Source organism: Nomia melanderi, chromosome 6 (assembly GCF_051020985.1).
Source record: "Nomia melanderi isolate GNS246 chromosome 6, iyNomMela1, whole genome shotgun sequence".
Classification (NCBI taxonomy): Eukaryota; Metazoa; Arthropoda; class Insecta; order Hymenoptera; family Halictidae; genus Nomia; species Nomia melanderi.
In genome coordinates, this window is record NC_135004.1 from 18,211,968 (window position 1) to 18,224,972 (window position 13,005).

At 33.6% G+C, this 13,005-nt stretch overlaps 4 protein-coding genes across 7 annotated transcripts; 3 read left to right on the forward strand and 1 right to left on the reverse strand.

Moving 5' to 3' along the window:
• The first annotated feature begins 1,025 nt into the window (after positions 1-1,025).
• ref(2)P (refractory to sigma P) lies at positions 1,026-3,257 on the forward strand. 2 transcript variants are annotated; one of them, XM_031983732.2, is made up of 5 exons: positions 1,028-1,341; positions 1,430-1,619; positions 1,759-2,174; positions 2,247-2,699; positions 2,782-3,257. In XM_031983732.2, exons 2-5 carry the CDS (start codon positions 1,445-1,447, stop codon positions 3,022-3,024), a joined length of 1,287 nt encoding a protein of 428 aa, XP_031839592.2. In that variant the 5' UTR covers positions 1,028-1,341; positions 1,430-1,444; the 3' UTR covers positions 3,025-3,257. The 2 variants fall into 2 exon arrangements, with proteins under 2 accessions (XP_031839591.2, XP_031839592.2); XM_031983731.2 differs by having other exon boundaries at positions 1,026-1,341; positions 1,759-2,699.
• mRpS29 (mitochondrial ribosomal protein S29) lies at positions 3,040-5,217 on the reverse strand. The gene is made up of 6 exons (XM_031983733.2): positions 5,077-5,217; positions 4,594-4,917; positions 4,315-4,407; positions 4,119-4,249; positions 3,712-4,059; positions 3,040-3,639 (listed from the first exon to the last, which is right to left on the reverse strand). Exons 1-6 carry the CDS (start codon positions 5,093-5,095, stop codon positions 3,403-3,405), a joined length of 1,152 nt encoding a protein of 383 aa, XP_031839593.1. The 5' UTR covers positions 5,096-5,217; the 3' UTR covers positions 3,040-3,402.
• Positions 5,218-5,397: 180 nt separating this feature from the next.
• Positions 5,398-7,799, forward strand: Rbbp5 (retinoblastoma binding protein 5). Of its 3 annotated transcripts, none has more exons than XR_004235623.2 (8): positions 5,399-5,594; positions 5,665-5,690; positions 5,761-5,933; positions 6,021-6,249; positions 6,320-6,775; positions 6,847-6,988; positions 7,101-7,255; positions 7,330-7,799. XR_004235623.2 is itself a non-coding variant. In XM_031983730.2 (7 exons), the coding sequence occupies exons 1-7, from the start codon at positions 5,576-5,578 to the stop codon at positions 7,413-7,415; spliced, it is 1,398 nt and encodes a 465-aa protein (XP_031839590.1). In that variant the 5' UTR covers positions 5,398-5,575; the 3' UTR covers positions 7,416-7,799. The 3 variants fall into 3 exon arrangements, 1 of the variants encoding a protein (XP_031839590.1); XR_004235622.2 differs by having other exon boundaries at positions 5,400-5,594; positions 6,847-7,030; XM_031983730.2 differs by having other exon boundaries at positions 5,398-5,594; positions 6,847-7,255.
• A 14-nt stretch (positions 7,800-7,813) lies between these two features.
• On the forward strand, positions 7,814-9,711 carry Seipin (lipid droplet biogenesis associated protein seipin). Its single transcript, XM_031983735.2, has 4 exons — positions 7,814-8,252; positions 8,390-8,535; positions 8,599-9,135; positions 9,220-9,711. The coding sequence occupies exons 1-4, from the start codon at positions 8,029-8,031 to the stop codon at positions 9,360-9,362; spliced, it is 1,050 nt and encodes a 349-aa protein (XP_031839595.1). The 5' UTR covers positions 7,814-8,028; the 3' UTR covers positions 9,363-9,711.
• The last annotated feature ends 3,294 nt before the right edge of the window (positions 9,712-13,005 follow it).

A 13,005-nucleotide genomic window follows, 5' to 3' on the forward strand; every position in this document is an offset into this window, starting at 1 on the left:
TCTAATATAGTATGCAAAATGGGGAGTTGAAACTATAACTATATAACAAGCAAGCGCGATGTAATTATTTATTTATTTTACCGTGTAGTGGTATTGCTAATATATTTTGTTGGTATCTAACGAACATACGTTGTATCGATGAATTAATTTAGTATCATTAATGTACTTAGAAAAGTAGAAATATAATATCAAAACGGGTGTTTATAAAAAGTGCAAGAAAAATGTATACCAATAGAAAACAGAAGTGTATCTTATCCTCTGATGACACCGGTATGAATGACGAGCAAGAATTGCATCTATTGCTTAAATAGACTCTATCCCCACTTAAACGTGAACTTTACTTTCGTATGAGGTTGCTAATACCGAAATGTTAGAAAGGGAGTTAATGCTATGAATATTTATGTATCTCTACTTATTTACTTATTTATAAAAGAACAGAAATATTTGTAAGAAATTCGAATAGCTTATTTTCGAAATGATCAAAAGATCATCTTGGTAATTATCGTTAGACGAAAGTAAACTGAAATTTTGACGAAATAATTATTTCCGAACATAAAGCATAACCCTCGTGTTACAAATGAAAGCTTTATTTAATTATTTCTCAAATATTGTTAAACAATATTTATTGTTCAATGTTCACAACAGTCGTATTACATAACATACTTTTAAGTAGTTAATCATTTATGCATGTTCATTCGAAATAATTAAAGATATTTAATTAATGAATTGACGTTGTGAGTCTAGATTGCTCTAGATCTTTCGGTGAATGTACGCTGGTTCACGAATGTGTATTTAATCTTCGATTAACCGATTGTTATTGTTTAATCGGGTTTATTCTTTAAACATTACCTTCCTCGGTATGCTTTCCGATCATGGAATATTCAACTAGTTTCTTTTTATAATAATAATTGTAAGAAATAGAAAATATGATGAAACAATGTCCATCCGATGAGTTAAAGGCGCTAGTGTATTATCGTGAATCATCCTGCTTACATGGAAACTCATGTGATCATCTGTCAAATTTCGCATTTCATTCAAAAATGGCGCCGATTATGAATATGTAGAAACTCGCCAATTGCTCGAGTAAAATAAAGTTTACATGCATAAATAGTAATTGATTTCTGTCAGTTGACAGTCGAGACACTAGAGAAAAATGTTTTAATTAATAAAGGAAACGTAACAAAATTAAACTGAAGCCTATATTGATCCGAACCGCCATTTTGTATCGAATTACGCAGCAGTGTTTCAACAGATACATATATATACGGTAGTTCTATATAAAAGGATCATAACAGAGTTGACAAGCCATACGGAAGAGGAATTTAAAGTGAAAAGGAGTTTGTAAGTTATTATTTATAAAATATTCAACAAAACTATAGAAGTTCATTTAACAGACAAGTAATTTGTATTAATTTTTCTACTACCGCAGGTTTCGGTTTTTAAAATGAGTCTCCGACCAAGTGTGCTTTGTAAAGTTCATTTACGAAATTCTAATGGATTTGTGCAAGAAATTCGAAGATTTGAATTTAGTACCTACTTTACTTTCGAAGATTTTCATGTAACGTTGAAAAATATGTTTCCTCAATTGGCAGACAAGAACTTCAAAATAGCATGGATAGGTAATGTTATTACATATAAGAACTATGTTGGTTTACACACATACTACAATAGTGAACGCACCGAAGAAGTCTTTTAATGTTCTTTAATAATGTATAGTTACTAATTTAATTGTATCATTTTAAAAACATTATTTTATAGATGAAGACAAAGATGAAATTAATATGCCAAATGATAGGGAATATACGTGTGCTTTGAGCTGGTATTCACTTAAAGATGAGGGGACTGTGTGGAAAGTGTATGTGACATATTATGAAGATAAAGTGCCGCCTGTTCAAAAAAAAGAAGTATATCATGAAGATATAATATGCGATGGTTGCAATGGCGAGGTAATAGGTCATCGATACAAATGTATAGAGTGCGTGGATTATGATCTATGTTCACAATGCGAAGGATTAGGTTTACATGGAGATCATTGGATGTTACGTATACCAAAGCCATTGTGCGATACATCTCGTCGTGGCCAACATTTGCCACATAGCATAAGGAAATTTCTCAGAAGAAATGGTGTACGTTTTAATAAAAAAGATTTGCCAAATGAATCTCCAATGACAGAGGTAGATAATCATAATATATTTTCCTGGCTAGAAACTTTGTCACTATGTTTTAATAATTTTAATAACACGAAGGTGGGAACAAACACTGAAAATGCAAAATCTACAGAGGTACCAAAAGGAGATAATACAAATAATAAGAAATCTTGTTTACATACAAGGGATGAATTTACAAAATTTCTAAATTCCGTTGGCATAGCTGTTGATGTTGCAATGGATGTTCTAATGCCACGTATACCTGAAACTAATAAAGCCCAAAAAGAAGAAGAAAAAGAAGAAAAATGTGACAAAAATACAGCAACAGAACAGAGTATTCCTATGGAATTTCTAGAAAAAGATACAAAAGTGATTAATTCCACTAACAATGAGACATCTGTGTCCACTGATACATCAATAGCACCTCAAAATACAGCTTCAGCAAATAATGTATTAACAGAGGAATGGACAATAGTAGATAAAAGTGAGGCCACTGACAATAATTCTGCATCTTCAGTTTCATCCAGTTTAAATAAATTGCCTGAAAATCAAGTCAGTTACAATGAATTAGTTATATATAATAAAAATGTAAAGTATGCATTGTACAATAATGATTACATTTTATATATTTTAGGTTCCCTCATCTGAATCGATTCCATCAGTGTCCAAGGAAAATTTGACACAAGCAATTTATCCTCCATTACCAAAAGAAGAAAAAGTATACCATCCAAATCCTATGATTCGCAGTGCTATTGAATCTATGATAGCAATGGGATTTTCAAATAATGGAGATTTGCTGACTCATTGGTTAGAAACTACAAATGGAAATATTAATCAAGTTTTAGACATACTGCAGTCTGCAAATAGTGAAACTTAAAAATCAAGTTTCAAATTTATATTGTATGTAGTAATTTGTACATGCTTGATTTTTGATGCAGGTATAAATATTGTAGTTTTTTAGAAGTATATTTTATCTGTACTACTTTTATATCCATGTATTGTGTTATATCTATCCATAGAGTTAATTAATGTATTTTATTATTACAAATAATAAACATTCCTTCTGATATGTTGTAGCATTCAAATCAATAAAGTATGTAATAATAATAATATACTTTCTATTGTTTTAATAACCAGTAAAACAAAATCGTATAAAGACAGTAATAAAATAGCTGCATAATAGTATATGATAACGTTATTATTAACATTATAGTATTAGTATTATTAGTACATTTTACAATCAATTTTATTTATTTTATAATGGTTTACAACGAATCCAGAGTGTTAATGGATTTCTATTTGACAATAACTCCAATTCTCTTTGCCCTTGAGAGGTGATCTCTCTAACCCATTTTCTATCTTTATAATATTCCATGATGGCCTTAAATTCGTTAGAAGTATAATCTTCAACATTAATTGGAAGAAAAGGGTCTAAAAGTTCAAATCCTTCTTTACCAAGTAAGTACCTTGGGTAATCAGAATCTCTTTTAGTCTGTAAACAAAAATAATTAAATATTGAACACATTTTATAACTTTAGTATACTGTACTGTATTTTTTTTATACCTTATTTGCTTTTTTATCTACAGATAATATTGCAGCACCATTACACCAATCATAATTAGCACACTTCAAAAATGAACTGGTTAAAGATATTCTTTGTGCTGGTACATATACTTTCCTTTCATCACGAATTGATGTTACATCAGAAAAGAATGTGTTAAAACCATCTATAACAATTAATACCCTACATTTCTTTGCTGTACTGGCTATTTTAAGTTCATCCACAACAGCATCAATAACGCCACAAGCAAATTTAATTCGTTTTATCCCAAATTCAATAAGACTAGAAAGTGATTCTCCATGTGGCGTACTTTCTCTTTCATTCCATACGTAATCCTTGGAAATTTTTATCTACAGAACAATAATTTTAATCAAAAGTAGCAATAAAAATTATATTACACATTACTTACATTCGACAATAATGGTTCATTTAAATTTTTAAAATATTTTAACCATGCTTGTGCATGTAAAGGTAAATCTAATTTATCAGGCATAAGCGGGGAATCTGTAACTTCTTTTGGAAACCTAAACCAAGTATTAGCTAAAAATATATAAAAAATCAGTATTATAATCTGATATAAATATATATTACTATAATTATCATACCTTGTGGTACATGTAATACGATAAACTTTTGGGCAAGACCATAATGAATTGTATGCAACAATGTTGATGTTTTTCCTGCACCAATTTTACCATCTAACAAATACAATTGTAATAAAAATATAGTTACATATAATCACATTTTGCATTTTATTAACCCTTTGTGGATAACAATGCTATAAAACAATGCTATTTATTTGGAAATGTTTATCCATAAAAAGTTATTAATATATTAGATATTTCAAATCATAATTAAAGAAGGTAAATAGCTAAAAAGGATACATAGAACATATTTCTTTATAGATTTCGAATAGTCTGTTTGTTCCAAGTATGATATTATTTCAACCGCTGGTTTTCTAATCAGAATACCAAATTCCACAAAAGTTTGTATTTGTTGCTTCCATTCATTTGGTACATTATCTTGCATTAATGTTTGTATATTTGTTGGTACTGTATACACTTTTCTTAAATGAGTTTCATTATGGTTTGGAGGATGTGATTCAAAGGTACGAAAAGTTTCAGGTTCTATATCTCGAAGTTTTGTAGCAACAGCTGTAGCCAGTGCTCTTTGTCCACTTGCGATATGTAGTTCTCTGATTAATGAATCTGATAAATGTTTTATAAGAATAATCAAAAATAATCAAAACAACTAACTAAAATTATAAGAGTAAATAAACATATGTAATAATTAAATATGTAATATTAAAAGTAAGTTGATTTGATATATAGAATAATAATATTAAAATGTGTGAATGATAAACGTACAGATACAAGTAGAAACCATGTTGTTTATGTCAAAAGTAGTATCATCCAAACTTTTAGTTAAATATTGTAAGACCCTCAAAAGATCATTTAGCAAGATACACTGAACTTCGTATTTACATTTATGTACAGTATATAGTCTATGCACTTACAATGTCACCAACCTAATCAATTGCTTCAAATATCCCCATCTAAAAATATTTATAATACATACATAAGTTTTAAGTTTTAATAGATTTTAACATTGTAATACACCTACTTATGTTTAATTTATACTATACTGTATTTGATAATGTGACTCACAGTATATACCCCCGAAATCATACAAAGCATTTACAGAAGTATAGACTTCATGGTATAGAGAATCCACTGGTAAAGTAGGTACCTACCTATGTATGTATTAGGAGTAAACTGCAGGTTAAGGAATGTATTGTACTGTCATAAATAAATAAATCTTGCAAGTTCTATATCTGAGGTGTATGTATAAACAAAGGAAGGAAACATGAATTTAGAATTGTTAGGTGAGATTTCATAAATATTTATTTTATAATACGGTGACATTAATAATCTTATTACTTTTTTCTTTTTTAGAATCATTTGGTCAGAATTATCCAGAGGTATGATGAATCCATTAAAATGTATTGTTCACTTTTAATCTCCTAATCTTACAGTTTTTATAATTATTAGGAGTTTGATGGCACGTTAGATTGCATATCGTTGGCTGTAACTTGTACATTTAACAAAAGAGGAACTCTTTTAGCTGTTGGATGTAATGATGGTAGAATTGTTATTTGGGATTTTTTAACACGAGGTGTTGCTAAAATCATTAGTGCACACGTTCATCCAGTATGTTCATTAAGGTAAATAGTTACTAATGAAAATATAAAATAATTATATTGTTGAAAATGCTTTAATCTTATAATATTATTATTGTCTTCTTAAAATAGCTGGTCCAGGAATGGTCACAAATTATTAAGTGCTTCTACAGACAATAATGTTTGCATATGGGATGTTTTATCAGGAGAATGTGATCAAAAATACAGATTCCCTTCGCCTATATTAAAAGTACAGTTTCATCCAAGAAATCTTAACAAGTTTTTAGTATGTCCAATGAGACATGCAGCCGTAATGGTTGAAGTTGAGGGTACACACAGAGTTATACCTCTTGACGATGATGTATGTATATGTAGCATTCTAACATATTTGTATAATATTTTTCAATCTTTCAAATATCTCTTTATTATAGAGTGATTTAAACATAGTAGCATCTTTTGATCGGCGTGGAGATTTTGTGTATACTGGAAATGCTCGTGGACGGATTTTGGTTCTTGATGCAGAATCTTTAACTGTAAAAGCTTCTTATAAAATATCACAAGGCACTGCTAGTAATACAGCTGTAAAAAGTATCGAATTTGCAAGGCGAGGTTCTTGCTTTTTAGTAAATACGGCAGATAGAGTAATTCGTGTATATGATAGCACAGAAGTACTAGCATGTGGAAAAGACGGTGAACCTGAACCAATACAAAAATTACAAGATCTTGTAAACAAAACTATGTGGAAAAAATGTTGCTTTTCTGGAGATGGAGAGTATGTGTGTGCCGGTTCTGCGAGGCAACATGCTTTATATGTCTGGGAAAAAAGTATTGGAAATTTAGTAAAAATTTTACATGGAACTAAGGGAGAATTGTTACTTGATGTAGTGGTAAATAATTCATTACCATTTCATCTGCCATTTATATCTTATAAATTAATTGGAAATTCACTTTGATACAGTGGCATCCTGTGAGACCAATAATTGCTTCTATATCATCTGGTGTAGTTTCTATTTGGGCACAAAATCAAGTTGAGAATTGGTCTGCCTTTGCACCAGATTTTAAGGAATTGGATGAAAATGTTGAGTATGAAGAGAGAGAGAGTGAGTTTGATTTGAGCGATGAAGATAAATCTGTGGTTCAAGGTGAAGAAGCACAGGATGAAGAGATTGAAGTGGATGTTGCATCTATTGATAGAGTTGCTGCTTTTTGTAGTTCTGATGAAGAAATGGAAGATATTGGTTCGCTACAGTTTTTACCAATATCACCAGATGTAGAAGATTCGGAAGACAATCAAACAACACCACACGAACCACCTATGAAAAAACATCGTTCTCACGATATCCATTTGCAAGGAGCACCAGTAGATGGTAATACTTGCAATAAAAATATGATGTAACAATTGGTTCATTTGAACTTAGTATTACTAAATTTTTGTTTTTAGAAACTCATCCATTATTAAATAAAGGGAAAGATAAGCCAACAACCAAAAAGGGAAGACCTCGGTTGGAACACAGAAAGGGAAAATAATTTAAGATATATTGTATTATATTTTTCTAGAATTAGCAAATATTTTATAATGTACAGATTATTTAAAAGTACTTTAAATATTTTATCAATTTTGATAATATTTCATGTTTATAACATACATTATGAAATGTGTTGGTGCTTCCTATGGAATGTGTCACATAGTACTATAGTATCTTTCCTAAAACTTTTAATGCTGAAAATTGTGTATGTTAATATTATAGTAAACTTTTCAATACCATATTCATCAATAAGAAGACTCATTTAATTTAAATTTGAATATCTTTTATTCAAATAGTTATATTTCACGCAAATTTTGTTCAATTGATAAGTAGATCAGTGAATAAAAATATATTGAAATACATTTTTATTTAGCTTGTACTGGAATTATGTATTATTATTTTTCCTATACTTCCAGTGGTAACACTGTTGTCCCTTGGACTGCAATTTGTAATGGAGTTAACCTATATTTTAGTACAAAATCATTTGAAAAGGATATTAATTAATGGATAAATCGCTTATCTTTCTTATCTCATATAAAGATTGCTGGAAGTATTAATAAAATTGCGCACTAATTAGCCTAACTTGTTGTTGAGAACGAATTCAATTATTTACAATGTTATTTTCAAGATTGGTGGAATTAGTGAATAAAAAATGGTTTACTGTTCAAAAGAAAACCACAAGAAGTGTTCAATCTGCCAGGCATGTAATATTAAGTGGCGGAATAATTATGATTAGTGGAATCTTTATTATTTGGTTATCAGTATTTCTCTATACAGCATTCTATTATGCTTACATGCCAAGTATGTCTCATGTACGGCCGGTGCATCTACAATTCAAGTGAGTTTTTAAATTATACATTAATTAAATAAAAATATTCAGCATATAATAAATTATATCGTTTTCCGTTATTTGCATTGTACTGAAACAAATATGCCATCTACAAACCCTGATTAAATCATTCTTTTGTGTTATAGATCTTGCAACGAAGAAAAAGGAATATGTAGTTATCCATCAGCACGGGTACAGTTAACAAACAAGCAACAATTGCTTATGGTTGGACAACCATATAAAGTGAATTTACATTTAGAAATGCCAGAATCTCCAGTGAACAAAGAACTTGGTAATGTCTTTAATTTTTTAAAAGAAATAAAATTTTATTTATTAATCTATTGTCTTCGAATAGGTATGTTTATGGTTTGTGCATCGTTACACAGCAGAAGTGGTGATCTTGTAACATTTACATGCAGATCAGCTATGATGCATTATCGTAGTACATTACTGCATACTCTCACAACCCTTACATATTTACCTATGATGATCTTTGGGTCCACAGAGGAGAAGCAAAATGTAGTTTTAGAATTATTTGGAAATTTTGAAGATGATCAGAATAATCCAGTTACACTCATACATATTGAAATACAATCAAGGCATATTGAACTTTATTCTGCAACTGTTATGATAAATGCACATCTGTCTGGTTTACGTTATCTTATGTTTCATTGGCCAATTTTGTCAGCCATTATTGGAATCGGTACAAACTTGTTTTTCATAGCTCTTGTATGTACTCTTTCTTACTTTCATTTCACCACCTATGAAGATAGTGGTGATAATAATTTTAGTTATGAAGAAGAAATAAAGACTGAAAAGAAAGAAGAGCGCAAAAAGAATTCTAAGATAGAGGAAGGAAAAGAACATAGAAATGTGCTGTGTATGAATGATCGTAAGTTATTATTATTTTTTTTGTCTTCAATTAACGAATACTTGTATTGTAATCATAGAATCAAAAATGATTGTCTTTTCATAGAAACACCTGATTCATCTTCATCAGAAAATGCTGTTACACCAGATTCGTCATCCTCGGAAGACACTTTTACACCAGATTTTGTCGATGATGTAGGAGAACTTCTTACTTCAACAACTTCTGACTCACTTAAAGTGTACACATAATTTACGGTCTACCTCAAAAACTATATGGGAACATAAATTAAATTAGGAAATAATAACAACGTTTGTTATGTAAATAGTGTTTAAGAAGGTACATATCTTCTAGAATAAAAGAAGAAGTGCTTGACATACTGATATTTTTCACTGTACGATTGTACATACATTTGTGAGAATAGATTGTGATATGTAGATATATTACAAGAATATTTATTTTTTATATCAAGATACTTTGTTATTTCTTTTAATTGTACTGTAAACGATGCAGATGTATTTGTAATGCAATAATGGACACCCGACGTGGTATGGTTTACATGTAATTCATTAAATATATTATAAATACGTCATTCTCAAATTTCGTTTATAGCGTTTTACTTTGCGACCCGATTCGTTCGTTGATATGTTTCGTTTAGAAAAAAATACAATGTCTTTTCAATTTCTCAGTTGGAAATATTTTCGTCACTCCCTAATTAATACTAACGCATTCCTTGCTCGTTTTCTTAACTATCCGAGGTCTAGGTAAAGAGAAGATATCGTCGAAATCTGTAATATCAATGGTAAAAGCTATTTTCTTTGAAAGTTTCCCCATTCGAAACGACAGACCGATGCACCCCGATCCAATATTTTCACTGGAACCCGTCGAAATTTCAATCCTACACCAGCGCAAAATCGATCCGGTCGTCGATGTTTCTCCGTTCCCGAGCATTTACCGTGACTTTCTTTCATTGTGAACGAGTTACAAGAGCTTCTGGGAGATTCGTAGCAGAACGTCGCCGCGACGGCGCGTTCAAAGTGTCCCCGGCTGTGCGCCGGCTGAGTGTTCGTCTGTTAAAAAACGGAAAGAAAGAAAAAAGGAGAATAGCACGAGGAAAAAAATGACGGACGCGTACACCAAAGAAAATCTGGGCATGTAAGTGTCGGCCGAGCAAAGGGAGGAGAAAGGGTCGGGTGCATCTTATGCATTCGTAGGTGCAACCAGCGTACACGCGGTGCATAAATACTACGAAACCGGTTTTCTGCGTTATCCGGGCTCCTCGCACCGCCGTGGGTTAAAAAGGGGAGCTCAAAGGAGCAGCACGAATTCGTAGGGTCGCCTTGTGTTTCTCTTGGCTCGTTACTCGAGATTCAGACAGGTGTGCGAGCTTCTCTCCTCTCCTCTCCACTCCTCTCTCGGCTCCTCTGTCTCCCCATTACTCGTCCACCATCACCACCACCAGCGTCACAACACTTCTACCCCAGGCTCCTCGTGAGAGGTTCTCGATTTACTTTAAACCGGTGTTCTCGACGCATATGCGAGAAGCAGAGGCGAAATTGCGCCGATTCGCGATCCGATCGGGCTCGGCCGCGCAGAAACGAAATTGAAAACCGGATCGATTGATTTCGCTCGTTCCTAACGGAATTGTCAGTCAGATACCGTCGCCCGTTCCGCCCGGAAATGATTGACATTGCGATTGTTTCTCCGCGATTTGACGAACGGCTTTGTTCCGTTCGTCGGCCATTGTAATTTACCGAGTTAATCGTAACCGTTTAAAACGTTGCGAGAACTTTGTAAACGTTATTCGGTCAATTTCCATCGATGCGATCGGACGAATGTGTATTCGAATTATCTGCTCTTGAACTTCTAATTTCCAAGATCTAAACGAACGAACGGTAAACGGTACTTTCAGTTGCTCCAGTTTCTATCGGACATAAAGTTTTCATAAAAGTTACTTGCTCGCTTTGAACTCATCGAACGTGCTCGTTCATCCCTTTTTTTCAATTCACCGTGTACAGGTTTCGATTCGTTTGCTAAGAGGTCTGTTGTACCGCGGTCTAATTCATTCCATTGAAATCTATTTCACCGGGGCCGGAGAAACAAAACTGACTAATTCCCATGGCATCGCGAACGAGGCGGATGAACTGGCGAGCAATTTGAATATGTATTGCCGCGACGCGACGTGTTGAAAAACTGATGATTTACATCGGCCATATTCGATGGTACGTAGGTACCATGGCTCGATCTTTCATTGTTGCCGAATTGGTAACGCATAAACTAAATTTTACCACGCTTTGATGAATAACGTGGGAACGTTCATCGAGCGTTCGACGCGATGCAGTTGATGTACGTTCCGGTAAAATGGAAAAATTTAATGAATACACGCGGTTATCACCGAATTGAGATTTTAACAGAAATATTTACTAAATTTGAGAACGTCTACTATCCTTAGCGAATGTTTTCGTTCACTAAACAATTTACATACTCGTTGCAACGCGCCGAACAAAAATGTAAATTTCATTGCTTACGAATACATTTATTATCTTCGTTCACCGAACTGACGTTTCGACGAACTTTCAGTTCATCCCTGTTACATGCTCGTTTCATTTCCTACAGTTTCCCGTATCGTAAATGTTCGTCTAATGAGAATATTTATTCACAGTCTAATCTTGAGCCCGTTGGTTCCGTTTAATGGAAAACGGGATACGGTTGCCCGCGTTGCCACATATTTTCCCCGAATGTTACACATTTTTCCGTTTCACCGCTTAATCGCGCGCCACTGATTTTATAAACATCCCAGCGTATATACGTACGCGCGCGCCCATACTTAATTCAATTTTTCAATGCCGAAAAACTGATCTAAATGCAAATTTGAATATTTGCGCGCGTACACTGTATTTTTCCAGCGTAAATGAACTACCGGTTGAAACAGCGGCCGGCGTTTCCGCGCTAAATTTATCGTCGACGCGAGACAGAAGATACAAGGGCGCATTCAGAGGTTTGTCGGCAGTCACGGCGTTCTTTTTACAGAATTTGCAACGTTGCGCTGATTATCCGGCCGGCTATTTATATTTTTACCGCTGACTGACGGTTCGCGAAAATTACTGAGCACGTCGCCGACCTCTAAACGCTTGTGATTTATTTCACCGGCAACGAGTCTACGGACTTATCGATCCTTCAAACTTTTTCAGAGCTTCAAGCGATTACTTAGATAATTACTTTGTCATTAACAGTTCGCGTATCCTATACTCGAGTCGCTCGGAAGCCAACGCGGTTGAGCCGAGAACAGAAGAATCGAGAGAATTCATGTTTCAGCTTCCGAGGTGATTATACAACATATTCGGAAGCTATAAAAGGTAAAGCTTTCTTATTCGAGCTTAATTATTCGAACGAGCGAATACCCTGGAAACTCCGCTAATCTCTTCAACCGAATCTTCCGCCGATTTCCCCGTAGAAAATAGAAACGACGATTCATCTGAATTCCCCGGCGAGCTAATCAGAATGATTTTTCACGCGGGTAAAATATCTGCGAACGACGCCGGTTTTAGCTTAATGAATTAAATATAGGTTACGCGCGGCGCTTATTGACTTTTCAAAAACCAAAGCCCCGCGCGAAGCTGAGCCCGGCCCGCGCTGATTACTCGGCCCGATGTTCAATTTTATCGCGCGCCCGCGCTGACGTTTCCAATTAATGAATGCCCGATCCCGGGATCGAAATTACAAATTTTATAATTTGTCGAACGGGAGGCGGCGCGAACGACTCCATAAGCCGATCGATTCTCAATAACTTGCCGGTGCACGCGCCGCGGCCAATGTAATCAAGTAGACTTTACCTTTAATCCCTTTGTACACAATTTCAAGCGTCAGAGGGAATTTCGTAACAGCAACACGTTT

Coding starts and splice junctions, on each gene's coding strand:
- Rbbp5 (XM_031983730.2), top strand. Junction 5,691..5,760: donor TTGGTCAGAATTATCCAGAG/GTATGATGAATC, acceptor TATAATTATTAG/GAGTTTGATGGCACGTTAGA. Junction 6,776..6,846: donor AATTGTTACTTGATGTAGTG/GTAAATAATTCA, acceptor ACTTTGATACAG/TGGCATCCTGTGAGACCAAT.
- Seipin (XM_031983735.2), top strand. CDS start 8,029: ATGTTATTTTCAAGATTGGTGGAATTAGTGAATAAAAAATGGTTTACT. Junction 8,253..8,389: donor CCGGTGCATCTACAATTCAA/GTGAGTTTTTAA, acceptor TTTGTGTTATAG/ATCTTGCAACGAAGAAAAAG. Junction 8,536..8,598: donor TCCAGTGAACAAAGAACTTG/GTAATGTCTTTA, acceptor GTCTTCGAATAG/GTATGTTTATGGTTTGTGCA.
- mRpS29 (XM_031983733.2), bottom strand. Junction 4,408..4,593: donor TATAAAGAAATATGTTCTAT/GTATCCTTTTTA, acceptor TGTATTTGTTAG/ATGGTAAAATTGGTGCAGGA. Junction 3,640..3,711: donor TAGATAAAAAAGCAAATAAG/GTATAAAAAAAA, acceptor TTTTGTTTACAG/ACTAAAAGAGATTCTGATTA.